At 33.8% G+C, this 27970-nt stretch overlaps 1 protein-coding gene across 1 annotated transcript; it reads right to left on the reverse strand.

The window, feature by feature from the left end:
- Positions 1-839: 839 nt before the first annotated feature.
- On the reverse strand, positions 840-27874 carry LOC145318620 (uncharacterized). The gene is made up of 17 exons (XM_080160011.1): positions 27737-27874; positions 26876-26937; positions 25538-25582; positions 24811-24888; positions 24188-24271; positions 23804-23848; positions 10730-10777; positions 10399-10491; positions 10171-10221; positions 9655-9871; positions 9163-9327; positions 8867-9007; positions 6896-6915; positions 5853-5917; positions 5596-5647; positions 4767-4880; positions 840-2513 (listed from the first exon to the last, which is right to left on the reverse strand). The coding sequence occupies exons 3-17, from the start codon at positions 25552-25554 to the stop codon at positions 2507-2509; spliced, it is 1197 nt and encodes a 398-aa protein (XP_080016137.1). The 5' UTR covers positions 25555-25582; positions 26876-26937; positions 27737-27874; the 3' UTR covers positions 840-2506.
- Between the last annotated feature and the right edge of the window lie 96 nt (positions 27875-27970).

Raw genomic sequence — 27970 nt, forward strand, 5'->3', positions numbered from 1 at the left:
ATTAAGCAGTTTTTTTCGGAGGTTTTTATCGTGTAATCTTGTACTCTTATATAATAAAACTTAACTAACCCATATCTTAGACTAACCTAACACAACTATTGGCGATTTAGCGAAATTTTTGCAATCCTGTTTGGGTGCAATTAAATGTTCATCGGGACGGGACAACGTGTCTCACAAATCAGCCATGTGACGTCATAAGAATGAGGATTATCCATCCCTTTTTTGGGAGGGTTTTCTTTCCCAATTCTCCTCTCATCTCTCTTATTTTTATGACGTCACAAGGCAGATATTTGGGACACTTTGTCCCACTACATGTTCCTCGTTTAAATTGTAACCTAGTAGAATAGAGAATCTAGAATTTAAATCTATTATTTGAATAATTTACAGAAACACATAAATATATTTTAGATTTAGATCAAGATCAAGATAAAAATACAAACAAATATTTTTTTGGGGGGAGTGAAATGTCATATAAGGAAGCTGCATATGGGTCCTGTGCTGGTTTTAAGCTATTTTATTTTTCATCAAATTCTTTCTATTGTTATAGAATTTTTTGTCACCCCCCCCCCCCCTCCTTTTTCGAATTCAGAGCCCCTAGATGCTAAGAACGCAACTGCTGTTCATTTTTGGAATAGATAAATGAATAATTATAGAAAATATGTTTTGATTTCTATTATCAGAGAAGCTTTATATGTAACGTTATGTGGTTTTAGGCTATTCGGCAGAGAACCTCAACACTTACAGTTTCTGACGGCTAATACTAATAGCGAAAATTAAAGAACTACACACTTATGAACTACATAGATCCTCCTTAAATAAAAGTAAGATAATATCTACTAATGTTCTAGATACATTTTATTCATTAAAATAAACATTATACATATTAGACAAATTATACAAAATTTACATAAATAAATAATCTTAATAAATTAATCTAAATACACATTTGTTACTTTGGGTTAGGAAAATAAGGAACAGAAAAAATTTAAACAAAATAAAGCATTAAGCGCAGCTACTCCAAAAGTTTGGTAATTTAAAAACATGTATAGATAATATAATATATTCTATACTGAGTTATTTGCTTTAGTACTAGCGGCTACGCCCCTAGAGGCCTCTAAAAAAATTTTTAGGGGAGGAATATTTTTTTTGGGGGGAGGGGGTGCCCCCTCCCCCCTGTATCTTTATTTTTAGTTTTAAAAAATGTACAAAAATTTTTTTTGGGGGGTGGGATTTTTTTCTAGGGGCGATTTCTCATGGGAGGGTGGTGATACCCTCCCCCAAAATAGTTATAAACCTTCCCGGGACTTATGAGAAGCTACCCTGTTAAGGAGAACCCGATCGGTTCAGCGGTTAGCGAGATCCTTCGGTACAAACACACAGACAGACAAACAGACATCCTGTTACTTTAGTATAAGGATTTTACTAAAATACAGACTTTTAATCTGTAAAAAAATGATAACCTTGTTATTTCTGCGCTACTTTAACAGATGATAAATAAAAATTTTAAGTTACAAATTAGACAACTTAAGACAGACGTCCAAGGCGTTTACCCCCCTAAAACTTTGAAAACCCTTTATTAACCCCCCTTTTAAAATTTTAAAAGATACATTAAATGACCCCATCCAATCATTTGAAACCCTTCATTTTACCCCCCCTCAACATAAAAAACTTGGACGTCCCTGATTTAATTAAAGATTTTAAAAATAACTTAGTAATATTTAAAAGGATTTATTTTTACATTTTTAGGAAGTTAGTAATACAAAAAAATGATAAAGCTGTTTTTTTATAGAAATTGTTTAGGTGTAATAGTCAATCTTAGAACAAGATTTTTAAAAAAATTATCAAAAAATATAAGACAGGATTTAGGAAAAAGAATGAATTAATCTCCCCCTAAATTTTTTGTCTATCTTTACGTAAAAAGATATGAAAATATATTTTTTTTGTTAATTCTCTTCATCGGGGGAAGATTATATCAGAACTTTATTAATAATTTTCTAAAATTAGAATAAAATATAAAAGAATAAAATTGTATTATGTTAGTTTACTAGTTTATTTAATACCCAACCTTTAATAAATAGCCCATGCCACAAAACAAAACATTCCAAAATCGTTACCTTTTAAACCTTACTCTGATCTTGACCAAACATTGATCTTATTAAATAAGATGGTAGTATTATTATTTTAGTGAAGCTCTTTATAGTGCCTATAAAAAAGGGGGATAAAAAAAAACTTTTGGCCAAAAAATATCAAATTGCGTCATATTAGAATAATAAACTTTTCTAATATGACGTCATTTTTTGTCTTAACTGGCCATTTTAACAAGCCTATATTTTAGGAGGTTTTAAATTGTGAAGCGGGCATTTAATGTTATTATTATAATAATAATGTTTTTTTCTCACTTTATTCATATGATAATATAAATAATTATGATTATATAATGTTTGTGTTATTATGTCTCTGTCTCTCTCTCTAAATTTCCTTGTGCTTCACTCTCTACAAATCACGTTCAGGATCTGAAATTAAAACTTTTCTTAGAATATACAGGGATCTAAAGGGATACGTCTTTGGTCTATAAATTGGGATCTAAAGGGATACGCCATTGGTCTGTAAATTGATGTATGTCCCCAATGATGACAAACACAACAATTGGTGGTTGATTAACAACCAATCAAAATTCAATTATATTCCCCAAAATTGTTAAGCCAACAAATAAGAAAACGTTAAATTAAATCTTTGGGGACCAGTGTTGTTCCCCCCCCCCCCTCCCTTAGAATATCCCATAGACTTTAAACGAGCAATACTAGACCACTTTAAATTCATTTTCAAATTTTAAATTTGTGTTAAATTCTGGCTCTAAAAACCAAAACTTTTAAGCATTGTTTCTTAAAATTTAAAGGACAGGCACATTTTATTAACTTTTTTAAATCACAATTTTACTATAATCAACCAGGAGCTGCGCCCCTAGAGGCCTCTAGGGCCACTAAAAAGCTAGGAGGAAGGGTATGTAAACCCACAACCTTATTTTAAAAAGTACACAGTCTAAACAAATTTGAGTGTTATCAGTTTTCTTTTTTTAGGGGATATTTCTCTTATAAAGGAATACTTGAAAACTCAAAAAAAAATGAAAAACAATTTGGTCCAGTAATTAACGAGAAATTTCGGTACAGACAGACAACTTACTTAATTATGTAAGGTCATTGTGGAGAGGTTGAAATAAAAGGTATCAAATTAAGTAAATGTAGATAATGACGAAAACTTTCCTTATTTTTAATTCAATATTTCAATTTTGATATATTTGGCAAATATTTCCATATGGATAATAGTGTGGCATTAGAATAAACTTTTATCAACTTGAGCGGAATGTCTTTACTTCATAGTTTTTTTATTTACATTTATAAACATTTAATTAGAAAATATTTCATGAACTAAGAAAGATGCCTACGTGTAATGAGCCAAATAAGATCTCGTAAACAGCTGAACTCATTTTTAGCTTAGAACTGTTATAGTAAAATAAATAGGCTATCTTTGAGTGATTTGGGGGTGGCGTGGGGGTGTGCATAAAAACTCTTCTAATAAATATACCTAATATATTTTGATATGTGGTGAAGAGATCCTTTAAAAAAACAAAAAAATATAATCAAATAAAAGATTTGTTTTGTATATTAATCAAAAGACTTTGATCAAAAACAAACATGTGTATGTAGAAATAAATAGCTTTTTATTGAATCTACATATATTATCAGCAAAGAAATGTGAATATATTATAAGAATATCAGATTAGTTCACAGTTGTCTCTTCAAACGCCACACTAGATAAGAGACACAAATATTGAGTAAGACTAGCACAAATCCATACCATATAGATTTTAGTAAAGTAAGGTAATAGACATATAACCAAATTTATTGTAATTTATTGTAATTTAGTAATAACAAGTACAATTATCTGCATAAATAGCACAGTAATGTTAATACTTTTTTCGCGATATTTAAGGAATCACTAAATATTACACTTAAGATATTAAGGACAAAATAGTTCACAAAAGGACACAATTTTAGCAATAGCCCCCGAAAACACCATGAAGAAATAAACAAAACAGCAATATAATATCTATTGCCATAATTATACAAAGACATCTTACTGGCTATTTTGAAAAAGAGGATACCAAAAATCAAAGTAAAAAGGCCAATTAGGTTTCTCATTCTAAAATTTTATTACTTTTTAGATTACTAGCGGCTTCGCCCCTAGCCTCTAGGGGCTTTGCCCCAAGAGATGGTAAAAAAGGTGTAAGGTGAAATTTGTAAAAAAAAAATATTCCACAAAGGAAATCTTCTACAAAGGAAATCTTCCACAAAGGAAATCTTCTACTAAGGACCAAGGATATTTATTACAAAAAAAAAAAAAAAAAAAAAAAAAAAATGGGGTTTTTTTTTTGTTTTTGGGGGGGTTAGGGGTGTCCAACCCCCCAAGAAAATAGCTTAAAACCACCACAGGACCAATAGGTATATACCCTGAAGAGTAGAATCCAATCGGTTCAGTGGTTACCGAGATCTTAAGGGACAGACAGACAGACGGACGGACATCAATCTACTTTGAATTATAGAAAGACCTCCTTAGAAATAAGAGGGCCAGGAATCCCCATCAACTGAGCTACATAATGACAAAATAGAGGTACATAGCATGTAGATAATACCAATTACTGAATATAATTAACTTGTAAATTATACATTTTAGTGTTGTCAAAGATATCTTTAATGTAATCTTTTTACCTGGTAGCAAAGTATCGTCTCTCTCCCTTCTGTTGCTCTAGTGCAGTGTACACTCCGGCGGAGGATAAAGGTCGTCGTTTTACTATTTCATCATCTTCTTTGCCAGGGCAATGCCTAAACATAAGATTTTTATAATATCACATTAGGGCAAATACAGATTTAATTGTGCCAGCTTACATGACAAACAATTTAGAGTTTTTAAAATCAAGGCTATCATTTCTCAACATTTTACAATCTCAGAAAATTTTGAATGAAAAAATTCTTAAAATTACTTTTATTTTTATTATAATTTTTTTTTGTTCTCAGCTGTGAAGGGTTTTAATTTATACTTAATTATCACTAAGTAGACAAGATTAATTATGTCAATAAGAACTGTATAGGAAATCCAAATTTTTTTTGAACAAATAATTGCTCAAATTTTGTTATAATTTAAGTTTAAATGATTATCTGGTTAAAAACTGAGATACTTTTCATACACTAATTTTAGAGTAGCTGGTTCCTATTTAGGGGTGTATATTTTCAAATTTGACCCTGCTGAGGGGGGGGGGGAGGGAATAAAAAATATGTGGTTGGGGGGAAAAAATGTAAAAATTAAGAGAACTGAAAGCTTTCATTTTTCTCACCTTTTTGGTGAAAAAAAAAACTAAAAGAATATGTGGGAGGGGGGATAATATGAATAAAATAAAGAGTTTTGAATATATTTTTACATTTTATTTCCTTCCCTGCTGGAAAAAACTAGGAGGGGAAAAAAATAAAAAATTTTGCAGCAGAGGAAAATAATGAATCTTGTGCAGAATATACACCCCTGTTCCTACTTGAAATATTTTACCTTATATGAGTTTCAATATCGTCAATTCTTCTTAAACACTCAGCAAGTGTGGCCTAAGTTTTTCAAAATTTTGAAGATTAAATTTCTTCATACATTAAACCATTCATTTTGATTATTTATTTTTAAAAAGTTTTTGGTTTAGCATTTATTCTGTATTACATCTTTTAGACCTAAAAGTGTCTTTTGTAGATTTTAAAAAATCCAAAATCCATCTGATTTTCAATATTTTAGAAAAAATTATTTTAAATCTCCAATTTCCTTGAGACATTTAATTTCAACATTGTTGTCCACAATAACCTTCTCTAGATCTCCAATTCTTGACCTGAAACAAACAATCATTAGAAAATGATCATCTATAATACAAAGAAGAAAGATGTTTGTTTGTCTGTCTGTCTGTCTGTCTGTCTGTCTGTCTGTCTGTCTGTCTGTCTGTCTGTCCGTCTTGTCTGTCTGTTTGTTTGTAGCAAAGGATCTCGCTAACCGCTGAACCGATTGGGTTCTCCTTTACAGGGTAGCTTCTCATAGGTCCCGGGAAGGTTTATGACTATTTTCTTGGGGGGTGGGACATTCCCAACCCCCCCCCAAAAAAATGAAAAATCCCCCCCCAAAAAAAAAAATATTTTTTTTTCTTTTTAATTCTAAAATTAAAATAGTGGGGTCGACTTCCCCCACCCCAAAAAAAAAAAAAAATTCCTCCCCCTAACGGAGAACACAGTAATAGTGTCTGACTGATTATGACGTAACAAAAAAAATAGCCAATGAGAGGCCACTATAAATTTTACCATTGGTCAATAACGGCTTCTCATTGGCTAATTTTTTTTGTTACGTCATAATCAGTCAGACACTATTACTGTGTTCCCTAACGGAAATTTTTTTTTAATTTTTCTTTTAAATCTAAAAGACGAAAAATTGGTTTGATCAAACCTCTTGGGGCAAAGCCCCTAGACGCTAGTTAATAATATAAAGAATGAGTCTAGAAAGTTATTAAAAATCTTTATTTAAGAATTAAAAGAATTGAAGTTTTGATTGGAATTTTGTAAGTTGGGACCATTTAAACATGTCGTTTGGATGTTTAAAAATACTTGCTTTGGCAAAAATAAAATCAAGGAGATTAATTTATCAAAACTGTTAAATATTTTCTTATATGAGCCTCCTCAAGCCAATGAAGAAAATAAGATATTATTAGATAATAATTTATGTCAAATGAAAATTACCCCCTCCCCCTATAACACCAAAATTAAAAGGCTTAGACGTTCTTGAAACAACTTATTCAATATTTGTTAAAATGTAGACACCCTACCTTAAATTCAAATTCTCAGACCTAAGTAAATTCAATATTATTCTCTTTCACTTGAATAAAGCTGGGAAATCTCAGGTTTTAAAATATTTTTCATCTTTTTTGCATTTTCTAGAAATAAAGATACTGGATATCCTATTATACAAAGTAGTAGGGATTTTATTTTAAAATTTCGATAACTACAAAACTATTTGAGATCCCAAATTATTCATAAATTTAAGTCTTGGGATTATTTTAGGCTATTTTTGCTACTTTCCATGTCTATAGATGCTAGGGGCACAGCCACTAGTTAAATCTAAATTCACCAGTGAGGAAACAGAGCCAGTCAAATGAATCTACAACCATTTCAAGCCCTAAAAATTTGCTGTCTATCATCAATCTATAATACAAAGTAGCTTGATGTCTGTCCGTCTGTCCGTCCGTCCGTCTGAAGCTTAAGATCTTGGTAACCACTATACCGATCGGATTCTACTCTTCAGAGAATATACCTACTGGTCCTGTGGTGGTTTTAGGCTATTTTCTTGGGGGGTGGAACACCTCCAACCCCCCCAAAAACAAAAAAATCCCTCCCCCATTTTTTCTTTCTTTTTTTTACGAATTTCACCTGAACTTTTTTATCATTTCTTGGGGCAGAGCCCCTTGAGGCTAGGGGCAGAGCCGCTAGTTGTTTTAAAAAGTATTTTAAATAAGTATAAGTGCTTTTAAAAAAATCAATTTATTTTAAAAACTGTTGAACAAAAAGAACTGTCTTTATATTCTCTTTATGCATAATGTAAAAATGTATCAACAATAGAAAAGATTTTTAACAGAGACTAGAGTCTTGTAGTTTACATGAATAACTTGAATTTTGAACATTTTTACACAAGGTGTAAAGGAATTTTTCTCTCTATTTTTTCCCTGTTTTACGTGTTATTACAGTCCTAACAATTACAGGTTAGGAAAGGTTCAGCCTTTTGAAACTAAGACATCGTAGTTTATGGTCTTTTATAAAAAAAAATTTTTATGATTTCCCAGTCAAGTTTTTAAAAATAAGTTTGACATTATTTACTTTTAATTTAAATACAAATGCATAGTGTAAAACCTGGACGTATATGTCCTTGTTGTAATTTCCCAATTTTAAATGACTCCAGGAACCAGGTTCCTAGTCTGTGTATTGATAATAAAAACAGTATTGAAATACACTACAAGTAATAGTAGTATATAGAAAGTAGAAAAAAACTCTATCACAAAATTTAAATACAAGGTAAACATAAAAAAAAGGACTCTATTTGCTTTTGAAAAAAATTATTTTGAAGTAAAATAAAAATGCATTTCTAAAGATAAAAATTTACTTTTAATGAAATCTTATCTTATTTCAAAATCAAAAAAGTCATTTCAAAGCCGTTACTTTAAAAATTTATAAACATATTTTTATGTCTTTTTATGGCTATAAGAAAATTTGTAGCACCCTGTTAAAATTTGAATAAGATAGGGAACAATGAGAAAATTTATGTAAAAAGTAAAATGAATTCGTATTGATATATGTACTATACATTGCTCTATGTATATTTTTCTATACTGTACTGTATTTGATTTTAAAAGTCAATATAATTAAATTTTTTACATATTTCTTTTTAATTTTTTTTTAACAAATCAAAAATAAAGATTGGGGTAAAGATGTTCATATTTCTTTACTCAGGAATTAAAAGGATTACGACAATTGCCGATAAATTAATGTAAATACCAACTGAAAATACACAAAACTTTTCTGTTGATTACAATTAAAAGTTGAAAATTTTGAACACTCAATTTAATGAACCATCCAATAAATTTTAATACAAGTCCCGAAAGCTAACGAATAAGAAAACTTTAGAACCAAGTGTGATGAACAGCCCAATGTCCTCTCCCTCCCTGAAATGAACTACTCTGTATATTTAAAACATGGAATTTAGAAAATTTTCTGCTAACAAAAAGTAAAAGAATAATTATTGTTTTCCTGTACATATCAATCTCTGCCGTGGCGTCGTTCAGCGAGTCCAAAGAGAAGGCGGGATTCAAACCGGTTGGATCACTCACTTTCCTCCCGTCACCGATGATTTTTGCGCTGTTATCTCCGCCTTGTGGAAAGCTTTGGGACCTTTCCAATGTATTCAATAAATCAAATATGAAGTAATCTATAAGTCGATTATAAAACTTTTGCAGGCTTAAATAAATTACAAAAAAATAATAATTTTGAAACTGTGCTACCGAAATGTTTCTTATTTGTTTAGATTATGATATAAAAATACATTCCTGTTCCATTCAGCGAGCAGTGGCGGTATTTGACGCCCTTTTTTAGGCGTAGATGACATTGGTTTATCATCAGCTGACGCTTGAGTGTCGTCTTTGCTGTGGTTCTGTTCATCAGTTACTGTGCCGTCACTGTCGCCGCCATTTTCTCCAGATGTGTCCTGCACCTATAAAATAATATACATATAATTTCATGTTGAACAGTAATCCCAAATCAATTGGTTAGGCTCCACAAATGGATTGTTGACAGTTTTATTGGAATTCTACATAAAAAAACTATCCCTGTCCTACGTAGGGCTTGAACCTTGCGGTAGCCTGAACACAGCCTGCATAGGAATAACCTAACTAATTAACTAATTTAACTAACCATTTCGCAAGAGAAACCCCTTGAGATCATCATTCTTTCTTGTTCAAAACAAAGAAAAATGATAGTGAGTGTGGGGGGAGGAAAACATTTACAAAATTTAAAATAATAAACAAAAAATAAAATTTACCTGGATTTTAACTGGTGGCACATGGATCCCATCCTTGCTGCTGGATCCTCCATGGCAGAAAGAAACTCCACTCCCACTTGAATCTTTCCGATCCTTCTTTCTATCGCCTGAGGATTTCTCTGATAGCTTGTCAGCAGTCTTGTCACCTTCATGGGGGTTGTTGTCAGATTTATCTTCAGATGTTGCAATCATTTCGTTGTCTTCGCTTTCATTGTAACTAAAATAAGGGTTGTTACAACAATGGATATAGAATATACGTGGATATTATGACAGGGTTGCTAACCTGGAACTCATTCAATGTTAAGGTCGTTCATCCAGTAAAAGGGGAGGGGATGGGGTAAATTATGTCAAATGACTTGAAATGAAAGACAGCTGAATTTACTATAATTCACAATAATATCTCCCCCCATGCAATGGGTGTTATGTGCATAGTATCTTCCAATTATGTAACACAACCAACCAATTCACAGCTAAAGAGTAAACTTTTTTATTTATTTAGGTGTATTTGAAAATTACCTTTGACTAGAATAAATATCTGCCTTGTTCTTATGCTCAATACTGATTTGACTAAAACAAAATTAGATTTTATTTGACCCAAGTTTTTAACGAAAATCAATATTTTCGTTATAAGTAAATCATTGTGATATTAGAAGCAAATTTTATGCGCACTATTAGAATGCTTACAAGTTCTAGTTGTCTAAATGATAAATAACTTTCTTTTGCTATTTATATTTTATGACTTACCTGTTGAAATGCTGAGTAGAAAATGTTGGAGAACCATCAGTTGGGATGATCAGGGTTGTTGGACGATTTACTGTCGCTGAGTTATTCATGAAGCTAAATAATAGAACAGGACAGTCAAATATTTGAATTCTTCCTATTGAAAAAGAAACAGAATGTCTGTCTATCTATCTGTCTGTGTTTCCTTTACAGTTAAGCTTCCAGGGAAAGTTAATAGCTAATTTGAGGGAGGGTACCCCCTCACCATTTCCTCTACTGCCCTAGAATGTTCTTGAGGCGTAGCTGCTAGTTATAGGTTAGTTTTGTATATGTATAAATAAAGTTTATTATGTACCTAAGATCAGAAGTGTTGGATCTGACTGCTTGGTGGTGCACTGAGCCCCTAGATAGATAGATATATAATTAGGTCAATAGATAGATTGACAAAAAATTTGTTTATTATAGATGAGTTGAAATTAGATATATAAATAGATGGATAGATAGATACAATTAGAGATTGAAATACAAAATTAGATAGATAATGGGATAGATTGATAGATGAATAGATTGATAGATGAATAGATTGATAGATGAATAGATTGATAGATGAATAGATTGATAGATGAATAGATTGATAGATGAATAGATTGATAGATGAATAGATTGATAGATGAATAGATTGATAGATGAATAGATTGATAGATGAATAGATTGATAGATGAATAGATTGATAGATGAATAGATTGATAGATGAATAGATTGATAGATAAATAGATTGATAGATGAATAGATTGATAGATGAATAGATTGATAGATGAATAGATTGATAGATGAATAGATTGATAGATGAATAGATTGATAGATGAATAGATTGATAGATGAATAGATTGATAGATGAATAGATTGATAGATGAATAGATTGATAGATGAATAGATTGATAGATGAATAGATTGATAGATAAATAGATTGATAGATGAATAGATTGATAGATGAATAGATTGATAGATGAATAGATTGATAGATGAATAGATTGATAGATGAATAGATTGATAGATGAATAAATTGATAGATGAATAGATTGATAGATGAATAGATTGATAGATGAATAGATTGATAGATGAATAGATTGATAGATGAATAGATTGATAGATGAATAGATTGACAGATGAATAGATTGATAGATGAATAGATTGATAGATGAATAGATTGATAGATGAATAGATTGATAGATGAATAGATTGATAGATGAATAGATTGATAGATAAATAGATTGATAGATGAATAGATTGATAGATGAATAGATTGATAGATGAATAGATTGATAGATGAATAGATTGATAGATGAATAGATTGATAGATGAATAGATTGATAGATGAATAGATTGATAGATGAATAGATTGATAGATGAATAGATTGATAGATGAATAGATTGATAAATGAATAGATTGATAGATGAATAGATTGATAGATGAATAGATTGATAGATGGATAGATGAATAGATAAATAGATAGATAGATTTCTGTGTATAAATATTTGATGAAGGAATGATCTTATGGTTTTGACACATTTTAAAACAAGAGAAAAACAAGGAAGATAAGTTTCATAAAAATAGGTATTTAAAATTTAAATAATAGAATAATTTTAAAACTTTTCATGTAAAGAAAAAAAGCTATATTAGTTATTTATCGCAACATATTATTGACAGCTTTCTGCGAATAGTAAAATGAAAAATCACAACATTCCAGTATTGTTGAACTTGAGGGACCGAAGGCCCGGGCTAACAACTGGTATTAAAATTTTCTAGTATGGCTTAGAACCGGTTCTAATTTAATATGCTTTAATACTGTTTAAAACTGTCCTTTAGTAAGAAAAAAAAACTGAAAATATTAATTGTAACTTTTAGAGTATCTTGAATTTTATCAAGAAAACGACAGAATAAATCAGACATAGACACTGTTTTTGGCATATTTCAAAATATCAAACAAGTACTAAATTAAGATTTCTTTATTTTAGTTTTTTTAAAATAAAATTTTGACTTAGAACTTTTTATAAAAAATCCCTCTTTTACTCTTTGTCTATCTTTGATCACTTATTTCCTTAAAGATCCATAAATTGCTAGAGCACTCGTTCCAAGGTAATTAGGGAAGTATAGTATTGCTCTAGGGCAAGTTTTAAGCTAGAAGTCCTAACTGTACATGGTACAATGAGTTGTGATTATACTGAGGCTATACTCTCCCCCCTATTCTTACTATTAGTATCACACATTTAACTTAGCAGCAGTAGGTAAAAGCTTTGAATTGATATCCCTCAGTTTGAACCTCCCTAATGAGCTAATGTGTTACACATTGAGCAACTGTCGTAAGCAGCATACCTAAGATGCCTTAATAAAGTTTGACACAAATTTTACAGCAGCTTCCGTGTCTATGCAGATCCTGCATAATTGAAGCACCAAGCCCACACTTTATATGTGAAGCGCTGATTGATTGCACTACGCGGTACGACTTGACAAGTCCGTTTTTGGAATCATTATAACAAAAATATAAATGCGACACTATTTACTTGTAAAAATAATAAAATATGATAATAATTCAATAACGAAAACACTTAAATTGAATAAACTTTTGTTACTTAATCCTTATTATTCTGAATATGTCAGATGAGAAGGCTTAACAAAAGTGTAAAATAAAATGAGACGCCTAGCGAAAAATATTCAAACTATATATAATAATCATAATTTTCTTCTTTTTAAAAAATAATTATCTTATTCGATAAGCTATAAAAATTGGAAAGAATTTTAATGAATATAATAGATTTGAAATCTGCATAAAATTTTAAGAAATTTTTATAAAATTCGTTTTTTGTATAATTCTTTATCTATAAGCGCAAATACAAATTAAGTTAAATAATTTTGACATCTGTGATTGGTGGATTGAAAACTATCTGCGCCCTGATTGGAGAAGCTTGAGTGACGTACATCATTCAACCAATTAGAGCGCAGGTAGTTTCCAATCCACCTATCCTATTGGTCAAAATTTATTAACTTAAATTGGATTTGCGCTTTTAAATAGTGAAATATATAAAAAAAAGGAATTTTATAAAAAAAATCCTTAAAATTTTATGCAGATTTCAAATCTTTTATATTCATTAAAATTCTTTCCAATTTTTATAGCTTATTATTCAATGCTTCTCTATAATTTGTTGTCAATCTACCTAAAACTGTTTTAATACTAAATGTTGTATTAATCTAAGATTATGTTAAAAGAACAACTGTATTAATTAAATAAATGTAATATATAAAATTTTGTCCATGGACAGTTCAAATGTGTCTTAACCTCTTTTCGAGGAAGCTTTGTGTTTATCAAGTTCGAAATTAATTCCTTATCATTATCCTAGAATTAAGCGCAAATGTCGTCTTTTTTGACTTTCCTTTCATAAAGTGACGCGGTATGGATTGTTTATATATTTTGATGCGCACGTTCGTTACTTTTGAATGAGATATGAGTGTGTGAAGATTTCGGAGAACAAAATTGGGCCTATCATTGGTCTCATAGTGCGTGAACGACCCTAGTATACCAGGGATTTGAAACCATAAGAACTTCAGGTAGAATTTGTTAATTTTATTAAGAAGAATGGTGTATAGGACGATTATATGTAGTTTAAAAAAGGCTTTAGCCAGCTAAACATGAAACTTAATAATGATTAATATATGTTTTAGTAATTTTTTATGTGCTTTTATTTTTGCATTTAACAATGATTTATTAAACCAAATAATTTTCCTTTAAAGCCAAAGTTTCCAAAGATTCTTAACCGTAGAGAAAAATGATTTTTAAAAAGCAATTAAGATTACGTGGTTATAAATAACTGGAATTATGAACTAATTGATTTTGTAATTTCAGGACTTTGAAATAATTTCATCAATAAATCTATAATCAAACCTGCTGTTGAAACTTGATGGTTCCTGGTATTGGGGGTTTGTATGTTCGCCAACAGATCTCGAGAACTTCCCGCTAATTCGGAAGTCATACTCAACCAAAGTGTCATGGTTGAGACAATTTCAAAGTATCTGATGAATAGGCGTTAGCATTCATCAAGAGATCAATAGCATCCAGTGATTATTGATGCAATAAACTGTGACAATTTTTTCTGTGAAATAAGTACCTAGTGAATCAATATGCCACTAACCAAAAAGCAGAAAATTGAGCGAGCTATCGCTATTGGCAGTGAACGGCTAGAGGTGTTTGACGAACAGTTAAAAGTGTTTTATGACAATCTAAAAGCCTGCCAAAGTTTTAGTTCATGTGAAAATGTGAATGTAAAATCAATTCGTGACATTTTTAGTGAGGTCAAGGACCAATCTGACCTAATAAAAAGTCTAAAACCTGCCGTGGAGACTAGTGAGCTGCGCGAGTTCAAGCGTGATTTGGATGAAGCTAGTGAGCAGAAAACTGTTGCAGATAAAGTTTATACGTCGTTGGAGCAGTGTACAAAAATTCTGTACTGGCTTGACAATGATTCAGACGATGCGAGGTCAAGCACTGTTGCCAGGAACCTCGACGTCATTGAGAAGGTGAAGATGGACATGGGAGTGCTTAAAATTTCCATGGAGTTGCGCCAAGAAGTACGTGATATGTACCGAAGGCTTAGAGAGATGGAACGTCGTTCATCTAACTTGGATGAGAGTGGGACACCTGCCATGCTCTCCAGAAGTATGTCTGCCGTGGATATTCGGAGTTCCAACTCGCAGTATGGGCGCTGGGACAACAGTTTGTTGCCGTCCTTCGACGGTACTGACACGGATTACCCAAACTTTAAACAGGTCTTTAAGGATCTATGCTCTGGTTACGGATTTGCTGACCAGAGGTTAAGTCTGATGTTGTGTATGGAGAAGGTGATAACCAACCCGGAACTACGCAAGCAAGTGTCAGCGATTAGAGATCATAATGAACAATGGTCGTTTCTCGATCAGATGTTTTTATCAAACACTCGCCGGTTCATGAGGATTTTAACTAAGCTGAACAAGATGAAACCTGTAGATAAACCTGTGGACGTGGTTAGTGCAATTGCTACCTTCAAGAGCATGATGCAGGAAGTAGAAGCCATCGTTGGTTCTGCAGCTAAGGATTACAACCACCTAACTCTTATTCATATTTTTAAAGACAAGTGCCCTGAAAATTTGAGAGAGAAAATTATGATGGAGCTAGGTAGCATGAACCAACCAAACATCCAGAAGATTGTAGAACTGCTGGAGAGGACCAGGGGAGCAATGTTGGCCGGTGATATGTCCTATGACACTAGCGCCGGCAAGAGAAATCGTGACAGAGCTGCCGCCGCGCAAGTATCTGGCCGCAGTGACAATAAGAATGGAAAGGCTGGAAAGGACAAGGCTTCCAAGTGGAACAGTACATGTCCTGTGGAAAGCTGCAAGGAAAAACACCCGATTTTCCGTTGCCTCACGTTTAAGAAGATGGATGTGGTTGACCGAAAGAAAGTTGTCCAGCAGAAGAAGTTATGTGAACTCTGCCTGTGTGACGGCCATGCTGCTGACAAGTGTAATAAATCGGATAAGCTTGGTGTTTGTGGCACCAATAATTGCGACAGATATCATTCTAGGTTGCTCCATGAGGCTAGTGCTGGTGTGAATACAGTCTACAAGTCAAGTTCTGCATCCAGCCCCTGTACCTTCTTACTTCAGTTAGTTCCTGTTGTAGCACCTGGCGGCGGCACCTGCCACGCCACTGTCATGTTTGACTCTGGTGCAAATTTGCCACTTGTGTCTGAGAAGTTATCCAACAAGTTGAAGCTGAAATCTACCGGCAGATATACAACTATTTCTGTAGCTGACGGCAGTGAGTCTTCCTGCCGCAATGTTGTGTTTTATCTGAAGGATAGGGACGGTAATTTGAGGGAGTTTGAGGCAGCTGTCATGCCTACCCTCGGTGGGGCCAACGAGATGCGCTCGGTCCACCCCGAAACTGCCGCCGAGATATTTAAAATGCCGCCAGAAAGATTTACATATATTAGTGGAGGCTTAGATATCATCATTGGAAATACACATCCTGACGTGTTTCCATCAACCTACCAGAAAGTGGGCCAGTCTATGTTGTGGCGAACCATTTTTGGTAGTGGTTTTATCTGTACGAGTGCTGACGGTGGAGCTGGAGATCAAAAGTCGGCATATAAGGCTGTCAGTGTCAGTGGAGGCACCTTGCCAGACTTTCTGACGTCTGAATCGTTTGGCGTACAGCCGCAGGCACTTTGTCCAGGATGTACTGCCTGTCAAGAGTGCAAGGCTATGGCCGACGGCACTACCTGGGACCAGCGTGAGAGGCAGAGGATAATTGAGGCAGGTTTAACACTAGACTTGCAGTCCAACAAGTGGACAGGTCAATATGCTTACATTGAAGATCCTCACACCTTGCCCTACAATGAGAGTTTAGCCCGCAAAATTGCTGAAAAGGATCGTGCCAAGATGGTCAAGGAAGGTACCTATGGAATGTATGTGGAGGTATTCAACGACGCCATATCCAGAGGCGTGTTTCAAAAAGCCACGCCTGAAGAATTGAAGTATGAAGGGCCTAAGTCTTGTTCATCAATAGTGGTTGCTTTCAAGGAGGATTCAAGTTCCACACCCATGAGATTGTGTGCAAATAGTTCTCTGATGTTCAAGGGTACCAGTTTTAATAACATAATGCTGGGAGGTCCGCCGCCAATGCAGAAGATTTTTTATCATTTGTTGCTTTTCCGTGGTTACAAGGTTGGTTTAACCGCGGATATTTCCAAGTTTTATAACTCCATCCTGGCCACAGAGTTCGACAGCCAGATGAAGAGAGTTTTATTTTCCCTGACGCCAGACGGTCCACTTGAAATTTACCTGACTAAAGTTGTGAATTTTGGCGAGTTGGCTGCGGGAAATTTGGCAGTTACAGCCCTGAAGTTGACGTCCCGCCTGTTCGGCGGAAAGAGTGAAGCAGAGGTCAAGGAGATGTATGGAGAGGGGCAGATAAACGGTAGTGAAATTGTTGCTAAACCTGAATTATGGAAGGAGCCACAAATACCTACCTACCCTGATGAGGATTTCAAGTTACCTCAGATTCCAGTTGCAGTCAAGCTTGAGAAGCACAGCTTCATAGATGACGTTATTTCGGGAGCAGGATCGGTGCCAGAAGCCAAGGAGATGATGAAAGAAGCCGACAGAATTATCGGCAAAGGTAGTTTTTCCTTCAAACAAGTCATTTATTCTGGAGATGATTGCCAGCCAACCAAGGTTCTTGGGCTGATATGGAAGCCAGCCACCGATGTGTTATCCATCGCCACAAGAGTCAACCAAGATGGTAAAGTCAAGGGAAAGAAGGTGAAAGAGGATGCTGATTTGTACAACCTCCAGGACGCCTTGGACGAGAATCTGACAAAGAAGATGGTCCACAGGTTCGCCGCCCAGACCTTCGACCCGATCGGGCTTTGCAGCCCTATTCTGTTGAGAATTAAACTTGTCCTGCGGAAAACATGTTTGCTGAATTTGGGCTGGCAAGATTTCATTCCAAAAAGTCTACGGGATGAACTTGTTAAGTCGCTGGAGGACAGAGCTGAGGTCGCTAAATTGGAGTTTGACCATTGTGTGGTCCCGGAGGAACCAACTGGCCTTCCATCCTTGATGATGTTTTCGGATGGGTCATCAGAGGCTTATGCATGTATGGCATATTTGAGGTGGCCAACTAGACAAGGATTTGAAACATTTCTGCTAGCCACCAAGTCAAGAGTTGCGCCGGTCAAGTGTGAATCAATTCCACGCCTTGAATTGATGGGTTGCCAGATGTCCACAAGGTTGTCAAAGTCCATCAGAGATGCCCTGCCCTTTGATGTTATCAGAGTGATGTACTTTACTGATTCATCGTGTGTTTTATCACAAATAGTTTCCAACAGTGCTATGTTGAACACATTTAATTCTCATCGCATTGGAGAAATTCAATCTGCAACCAACAAGGATGACTGGAGGTGGGTCCCGGGGACACACAATGTTGCAGATTTGGGCACCAGAAGCACCTGCAAGGTATCAGATTTGGGACCAGGTTCCAGGTACAGATTGGGCCCAGAATGGTTGCGCCAGGATGAAAGTGCGTGGCCGGTGAAAACTGCCGAACAAGTCAAGCAGGATTTACCACCAGAGGAGTTGAATACCAAAATGGTTAAGTTATGTTCAATGAAAGTTGCCGGAGAAGCCGCTGAAGATGTCTTTAGGTTTAAGCACAGGAGATCATTTGGACAGGCCAAACGTATTATGGCAGCTGTCCTGCAAGTAGCGAACACCTGGTTGAAGAAGCTAAAGAGCAGACAAGAAGGTAAGACTACAGCCGCTGGTAGTCATGTAGCAGCCGCAGATTCTGTGTACAAGCCGTCTTTGTACAATTTTATGGCGGCGGCGGAACTTTTCATTGTGTCATGTAGCCAACAGGATGAGTGGATAAATGACGCTAAAGGCAATTATGCGTCATTGAATCCATTAGTGCATGAAGTATCATTGACCTGGCCTGTCGTTGGTCCCGGAGGAAATTATGTGACCAGGGAGATGAGAATTCTTAAAATGGTTGGTCGTGGAGAGCCCGTCATTGACGCCATTACTGGTGGCCGTAAAATGATATTTGAAGACATGCCAGGTTTAATAATTTTGGAGCCTGGTAATTGGTTAGCTGCTGTTTTTATGAGAGAAGCGCATGTTGAGCTTCACTCTGGTGTCCGTGGAACTTTAGCTGAGAGCCGCCGTTGGTGCTGGATTGTGAAGGCAAGGAGGTTGTCCATCATGGAAGTGAAGAAGTGTTGGCCCTGCAGTGTTGAGAGGGCCAAGGAATGTCGTACTACCATGAAGGATGTGTTACCTGACAAGTTGGTCCCGAGCAGGCCTTTTGAAGCTGTGCAAGTCGACCTGATGGGTCCGCTGGTTACGAGGAGAGCTGCCGACAAAACGAGGAGTCAGACAGCAACGAAGAAGGTGTGGGTGTTCGTGGTGGTCTGCAGGTTCTCAGGGGCGTTATGGTTAGATGCCTTGGAAAAGTATGATACCAGCAGTATCCTGTTGTCCCTGTGCAAGTTGGAGGCTGTTCATTGTCTGCCGAAGGTCATAGTAAGCGACATGGGCACACAATTATCCGGTGCTCGCAAGGTTTTAGAGCAGAAGTTGGGCAGCCAGGTAGAGTTTTCTTGGTCTCAGATCCCGGCCCGAGCCCACCATTTTATTGGGCAAGCTGAGAAAATGGTGGGATTAACCAAGAGATTGCTGTCCAAGAAGTTGGTGAATAGTTCTGTTAATTTCAACGAGCTCCTGGTGCTGTTGGCAGAGGTTAGCAAGTTGATGAATAGCAGACCATTGACGATAGAAGCTGCGAACGACGTGGAGAATTGGCGGCTGATTACCCCTGGCCAGCTGCTGGGAAATGTTGACCGCCAGCCGTTGTGCAATGTGGCGATGAAACCGGAGGACCAAATTTCCTCCAGGTTGAAGTTGTTAGAAGATTTGTCTGCCCAGTTTTGGACTGCCCACCGCCAGGAGATCCTACCGAAGATATTATGGATGTCCAAGTGGAAGGATGAGATGGCGGAGCCACTAGCCGACGGAGATATAGTTCTGGTTACGAGTACCAATCCGCTGATGAGATGTTTGCGGATGGGCCGAGTGACGAGGATTGAGGATGGGAGAAAGACTGCAAGAGTCTTGTTCAGGCTGTCAGATAAATCTCCCCTGGAAGAACATGCTGTATCAGTCAGGCAGTTGTTAAAAATTATGATTAATAATTGATTCTTATTTTATGGAAATTGAGATTTTTTTTAGTAAAAAGCCACATTTTCATATGCCTATTTTATGCCTAAAATAAGAATCAAATGAAGTGCGATTAATTTTTATTCTATTTCATATGCTCAAATTTAATTTTATTGAGTTTAATTTCTTTTCAAAAGTACAATTCATTATAAAACTTACCTGAAAAGTTTACCAAAAAGAATAAATGTGTCGAGGTTGCGTGATTCGATATTTATTCTAAGAAAAAAAAAAATCAAGTATTTTTTTTAGCAGATTTTTTTAAAAAAATTATATATGAATTTCAATCAAGTAAAACATTTTATTCAGATCAAGGAATGATTGAAAATTCATATTTAAAGTCTCATATTTTTTTACAAAGAAAAATTGGTATTTTTTTTCATAATTCCGATGAAAATTCTAACGAAGATATTATTATTTTGCTATTCTTTAAGTGTTAAAAAGTTTTATTGTTGATTAAGATAGTACAGTTCTTATTCATTAAGTTTGAAAAACTTTCTGCCCAAGGATTTTGAAATATTTTTTCTTACTACTCTTTTTGATGCTTAACAAATTTAATTTTAAGTACCTATAAATCTTAATTTTCTTGTCTAAGATTTATTTCGTTTTATTTTACCATTATTGTTTACATTTCAACCTGATTTCGTAGGTACTTATTGATTTATTAATAATGATTTATTACCTATTGATTATGAAATGATTATTATTTAGTATAAGTTGTTATATTTACAACATCATGATTAATAGGATTATCCATTTTAGGATTTGTGTATGTGATCTTGTGAGTGTCATGTGCATGGAATGTTGTATGGTACAAACCAATCCCCATCCTTCTATCCTAAATGTGAGGTATTATGAGTCCTAGTGAGGAGTATAATATTGTGTATGCATTTCACGGGGTTTCATTTAGTTAGGAGCAAAAATTGTCACGGTTTTCGGGATGTGGCCATTCTCATGTGATTATGGTGAGTTGAGTTTAGTGAGAAATGTTGCTAGTGCTCAGCGCAAAAAAACCTTGAATCTCGTTAAGGAAGTTAATTTGACTTTCAAACGGGGGGTGTGTCTTAACCTCTTTTCGAGGAAGCTTTGTGTTTATCAAGTTCGAAATTAATTCCTTATCATTATCCTAGAATTAAGCGCAAATGTCGTCTTTTTTGACTTTCCTTTCATAAAGTGACGCGGTATGGATTGTTTATATATTTTGATGCGCACGTTCGTTACTTTTGAATGAGATATGAGTGTGTGAAGATTTCGGAGAACAAAATTGGGCCTATCATTGGTCTCATAGTGCGTGAACGACCCTAGTATACCAGGGATTTGAAACCATAAGAACTTCAGGTAGAATTTGTTAATTTTATTAAGAAGAATGGTGTATAGGACGATTATATGTAGTTTAAAAAAGGCTTTAGCCAGCTAAACATGAAACTTAATAATGATTAATATATGTTTTAGTAATTTTTTATGTGCTTTTATTTTTGCATTTAACAATGATTTATTAAACCAAATAATTTTCCTTTAAAGCCAAAGTTTCCAAAGATTCTTAACCGTAGAGAAAAATGATTTTTAAAAAGCAATTAAGATTACGTGGTTATAAATAACTGGAATTATGAACTAATTGATTTTGTAATTTCAGGACTTTGAAATAATTTCATCAATAAATCTATAATCAAACCTGCTGTTGAAACTTGATGGTTCCTGGTATTGGGGGTTTGTATGTTCGCCAACAGATCTCGAGAACTTCCCGCTAATTCGGAAGTCATACTCAACCAAAGTGTCATGGTTGAGACAAAATGATTTTTAAAATTAAATAGTAAAATATGTTATGTGAGTTTTATCAACTTTAAATGGGAGAAATTTCATCAATTTTTGACTACAAATTATTGACTATTGTCTATTTGTAAACTAGAGTTGGCTCGATATAACTATCTTGCTATTGGCTAGTTTTCTATAAGTACATTTCTATTTTCAATAAATCAATTTTCCTCCCCCGCCATTACTATCTAAAAAAAGAAGTAAATATTTAATAATTTAAATGATTTTAAAAAGATTTTTTCAATTATATTTTGTTTCACATTACCATCACTAAAAGGTTAATATGATTTTTGTTTATTAAATGAAGATTAAATACTTCAATGTAATTCAAATATCAACATGAAGTAAAAAGCTTAATTCATTCCATAAACAATTAGAATAAAGGTTTTATCGCTTTGGTCAATGATAGTTTAATTAGGATTATTAGACCACTAAGAGTATTATACACTATATCATTGGAAGACTCGAGCTCATTTATAGACGTTTATTTTCTATATAGATCTGTCATGGATCTTGAAGCAATAAATCAAGCCGCTTTTAAAAAAATCAGTCGAAAATATTTCATAAGGTAAAAAATATATAAAGTTTTCGCTCATATAGGTATAGAATGACAACAGGATCAACATGAAGCATCAATACCGTATCATATAAGTTATTATAATGATAACATTGTAATATAATCCTGATATCCAATAATATAAAGTAATAAGTTTTTTTTGTCTGAAGCTAAAAATCTCGGAGAATACTGGTCCAAATTGGTTTAACTTTTCAGGGGACTTTGTGAAGGTCTTTGGGTGGTTTTACGCTATTTTTCCGACTACCCCGCATTTCCTTAAAGGCCAAGGAAGAAGCAACTACTAACAGCAAAAAATTGTTTACCAGGATATATCTACTATGAATTAATTTTGCATTAACCTCTCCCTGTTTCGGATATATATCAGACAACTGTGCAAAGTTTAGATTTCATATTTCATGGGGTATAAAGGGATAGCTTATTTTAGGTTTTATCTAGCTTGAAAAAGCAACTTGTGAGTATGACTTAAGCAAAGGTTTTGGTGTTGGCTTAAAATGGGTCATAACAAAAGACGTTAAAAAAAATAGTTTAACTGCATCCTTATAGTATAGGGAATGCCTTTGAATTTACGTTGACGCATCTTTTGACCATGCAAAAAGTAAGAGTTCAAGACAAAGAAGTACAAGCTTTTTTGGTAAACTGTTTTTAATTCTGGAGGGGATAATCTTTTGTATCTTAAAAATTTTGAAGGTGGTAAAATTAAGAATTTCAAAGTTTAAGGGGGGTATAAACACACTGTTACCCCACCCCCCTTATAGGTCTATGTATCATGATTCAAATCAACATCGCAGTCAATTGCATAACACCAGAAAATAATAATTTTTCATTGGCCTATCCTAATATCTCTGTTATTGTTTAAAAGTTAAATCTAAAGATGGATGATATCAAATTTATTAAAGCTATTCCATTGGAAAACTCGAATATTCATTTCATTATTGAACAACTGCAACCTATCAGAAAGAGGATATTAATATTTATTTATCCCATCCTATTATAAACATCTATCCGCAGATATAAAAATGTACATTTATCAGATTAAAACCAGTTTTGTTAGCCCCATGGTGACGAAGGCACGGGCTGACAAAACTGGTTTTAATATTATGATTGTCCATTATTGTATTCGTAGAAAACTGGATATAATACGATTAGATACATGTTTTTTTCAGTAGGCTAAGAACCGGTTCTTATCCAGTAGATATAAATCGGTTTCGAAGCCATACTGGAAAATATTTTACCTGATGCCTCCGAGAGATCCGCCTCCGTTGTCGGAGTTGGTATGTCTGAAAATATCAATAATTTGTCAACTAATGATTTTGGGGAAACACCATATAGTTTTATTTCAATGGGACGATTCCATGAAAGGTTTTTGATTTATTTTATAAGTTTGTATGTCAGAAATATTAATAGAGGAGGAATATTTTTTTGAAAAGCAGAAATTAGTTATCTATTAACAGTATGATATTAGAGGACAGTTTGTTAAAGAATCTTTTTTTTTAACGAGTAATTTTTATTGCAATTTTTCGTAATTTTCTCCCAAAGGCTATTAGATTTTTGTCTCACTCAGAAAAAAAGCTTCAATGTCCTTATGTCTATTCGATAAGTCATAAGAATGATTGTACCTGAGTATACTTTTTGGTGCCGGGGACTCGGGTCTACTGCCAGGTCTGCTGGTCGCAGCCACGGACTCAGGACGGCTTCCCGGCCTAGATTAGATATAACAAAAGATAGATAAATATCAGGGATCTAGAGGGATAAGACATGGCCTATAGATTAATGTACATTCCCAATGACATTAAATAAAATTACACCTTCTGTACATTAAAATTAGAGGTTAAAACGTTTGAACACTGAACTAAATGAATATTAAATAAAGTACCCAAAGTTGTTAAGCCAACTAATAAGAAAACATAAATTATATTGATTGGAATAGATAGAAAGGTAGATTGACATAAAGTATAAATAAATATTTTCATGTTAAGATAGGAGAAAGATAGAAAGACAAATAAAAAAGTGAATGAGATGAAGGTTTTAAATGGAGGAAATATGCACCAAAAGAAGAAGTATTTTTATTCAAATATTGTCCTGTATCTTTCATTATATTTAGAGACAATCTTCAATTTTTTTACATGTATCTAAATGTATATAAATTATATTTCATAATTTTTTAGTTTCAATCTCAAATATAAAACAATTTTCTTAGAGATTTTCTAAAAAGTATGAAGCAAAACAGTTTTTTGGGTACCTGCTGCTTGTGTTGTTCTGACCGCCAGACTGACTTCTAAAGCTAAATACGGAGTCTGCAAATTCAACTCTTCGTGGACTACATACAAAATATACATACATAAGTAGAGTAACACAAAAAAATCAGTTGTTGGAGAACAAATTACAATATCTTATTTTTAAATTTTTAGTATTTATATTTCATAGCATGATTGACAAATTGAGGGATAATGTAAATTACAAACTGGATTCACAAAAATCAGCCATCTATCTTGAATAGCAGCTGACTGACGGATGGACAGACAAAGTGAATTATTGAGTAGCTTTGCTACCGAAAAAGGCAATTTTAGAGTATGTTCAAAAATCAAATCAAACACTAACTTCTGCAAATATCTATAACTTTGAAATACTCAAAGGGTATTTTTTTTTCTGGCATGTAAAGTAATCCTTATAAAAAGTAAAAGGATGTTTGTTTGTCTGTACCGAAGGATCTCGCTAACCTCTGAACCAATCGGGTTCTCCTTTACAGGGTAGATTCTCATATGTCCCGGGTATGTTTATAAATATTTGGGGGGAGGGTACCACCTCCCACCCAAGAGAAATCGCCCCTAGAAAAAAATTACACCCCCCCCCCCAAAAAAAAAAAAAATGTATGAAAAAAATAGGTTTTAGGATTCAACTCCCCCTCCTCTAGGGGCGTAGCCTCTAGCCTAAGATAAAGTGAGATTAACAAGATTTTAAAATATTACCTTAACGGATCTTTCATAGATGGCTCATAATCTGGACTGCGAATACTGAAAAATAACAAATGTTTGAAATGAAATAATTGTTTTAAATACACATGCATAAACAGAACCATAGCTTTTAGGAAAATTGTGGAGTAACCAATCTAAATGTTTAAGAAATCTTACTGGACACACAAGAAAACTTAATGTATTTTTTTAGGTAGGGGGGGGGGGTCAGTTAATACAATAGTTCATTTGTTTCTTTGTTCCTGTTCGGCAATAATAACCCTCCCCCCGTATTTTTTTAATGAATTTAGATAATGGGGGGTGTAGTTTAATTTCTCCTATTCTTAACCCCTGTTGGGGTCATAACCCTGTGGGGTTTATACTTGCTGTGAACTTTAACCCTGCAGGGATTCCCAGTTCTCAGTTAATCTAACCTAACAGTAACCATTAGTAAACAAACAAATTAAAACTATACTCCTCACTCTCCTTAGTTTCAATATATTTTTTAAAAATAAGAAGGAGTGGGTTTATAGTTGTGCAACTGGGTACTTTGTGTGAAACCATTTTTTTATTTATAGCTTAAAAATTTTGTTTTCAGTATTTTTGTTAATAGAAGCAGCTTAGATGGCCTATAAAAAAAGATGTCATACAATAAAATGACCAATAATAGGCCAGTAAACATTTTACTATTGGTCAATTAGAATGTATACTGGTCAATAATTAGTCATTTGTATTTTATAATGTAATTTTTTACAGGATTTCTAAGCTGCTTAGATTAGAAATCTTAATTTTAGCTTAGCTTCAGCTGAGAGTTCCTATAAAAAAAGATGTCATACAATAAAAATGACCAATAATAGGCAAGTATACATTTTACTATTGGTCAATTAGAATGTATACTGGCCAATAATTGGTCATTTGTATTTTATAATGTAATTTTTTACAGGAACTCTACGCTGCTTAGGTTAGAAATCTTAATTTTAGCTTAGCTTCAGCTGAGAGTTCCTATAAAAAAAAGATGTCATACCATACAAATGACCAATAATAGGCCAGTATACATTTTACTACTGGTCAATTAGAATGCATACTGGCCAATAATTGGTCAAATGTATTTTATAATGTAATTTTTTACAGGATTTCTAAGCTGCTTAGATTAGAAATCTTAATTTTAGCTTAGCTTCAGCTGAACGTTCCTATAAAAAAAAGATGTCATACCATACAAATGACCAATAATAGCCAGTATACATTTTACTACTGGTCAATTAGAATGTATACTGGCCAATAATTGGTCATTTGTATTTTATAATGTAATTTTTTACAGGAACTTTAAGCTGCTTAGGTTAGAAATTTTAATTTTACCTGGTTTCATAAACTTTTCCACTCTCACCGTTAATCTGAATCCGTAACTCTTTCTTTTTTCCCTGTAGAGACCAATACTGAAATTCATTTGAAAATGTATTGACTTTAAATTTTTTTTAAATACATCTCAAAGTTGACCTGCCTGTGTTATCCTTTATTTCCACTTAAAATATCTTATAAATCTTCTAGCCTCACCTTTCTTAACTTTTAAAAAGTATATTTTTTCTGTTTATTACACTAGTCCCCAAAGTTTCGTAATAACGAATTCTTATTCGTTAGCTTAACAACTTTAGGAACTTTAGTGAATTTTAATTAGTTTTAATATCCAGATGAGTATTCAAACAGTTAAACCACCAATTTTAATCAAAAGTAGGGGTAATTTTGTGTACATCAATTTATCGGCTATGGTCTAATCCCTTTATATCCCTGATATTTTTTTAAACATAAACAATTATTATTTTGACAGAAATTTAATGTTTTAACAGTTAGGGAGTTGAATCCATTTTTATAGAAGCAGAAATATAATCTATGATTATGGTTTGGACCCTCTAAAACTGTAATCTACCCTTCCACTTTCCCCTCTCTTGGTGAAGATATCTTCAACGCCGATACGATTTTTGAAATGTAAGATTCTACTTTCCCCTCTCTTGGTGAAGATATCTTCAACAAGAGAGACAAAAGTGGAATCTTATATTTCAAAAATCGTATCGGCGTTGAAGATATCTTCACCAAGAGAGGGGAAAGTGGAAGGGTAGATTACAGTTTTAGAGGGTCCAAACCATAATCATAGATTATATTTCTGCTTCTATAAAAATGGATTCAACTCCCTAACTGTTTAATGTTTAAGCATTGGGCTCATGCCTGACTAGTATCCCACCTCCCCCTGCTGGGAGAGGCTGCATACGTCTCCTCTACTCCTCCCTTTACAGGCGACTTTTTTCATTTTTGTTTGTTAACTTTACAAAGTGTCTCAAAAATCAGCCATGTGACGTCATAAAAATGATGGAGATGAGAAGAGAAAAGGGAAAGATAACCATTAAAAAAGGGAGATAGATAATCCCTTATTTTTATGACGTCACATGGCTGATTTTTGTG

This window comes from Acartia tonsa, chromosome 5 (assembly GCF_053477335.1).
Source record: "Acartia tonsa isolate MP-2025a chromosome 5, ASM5347733v1, whole genome shotgun sequence".
Taxonomy (NCBI): Eukaryota; Metazoa; Arthropoda; class Copepoda; order Calanoida; family Acartiidae; genus Acartia; species Acartia tonsa.

Excerpts from the sequence above, each read along its gene's own strand:
- LOC145318620 (XM_080160011.1), bottom strand. Across the intron at positions 10,222-10,398 it reads TCTACTCAGCATTTCAACAG|TCAAATCAGTATTGAGCATA; the intron begins GTAAGTCATAAA and ends ATTTTGTTTTAG. Across the intron at positions 9,008-9,162 it reads TGCTCGCTGAATGGAACAGG|TCCCAAAGCTTTCCACAAGG; the intron begins AATGTATTTTTA and ends ACATTGGAAAGG.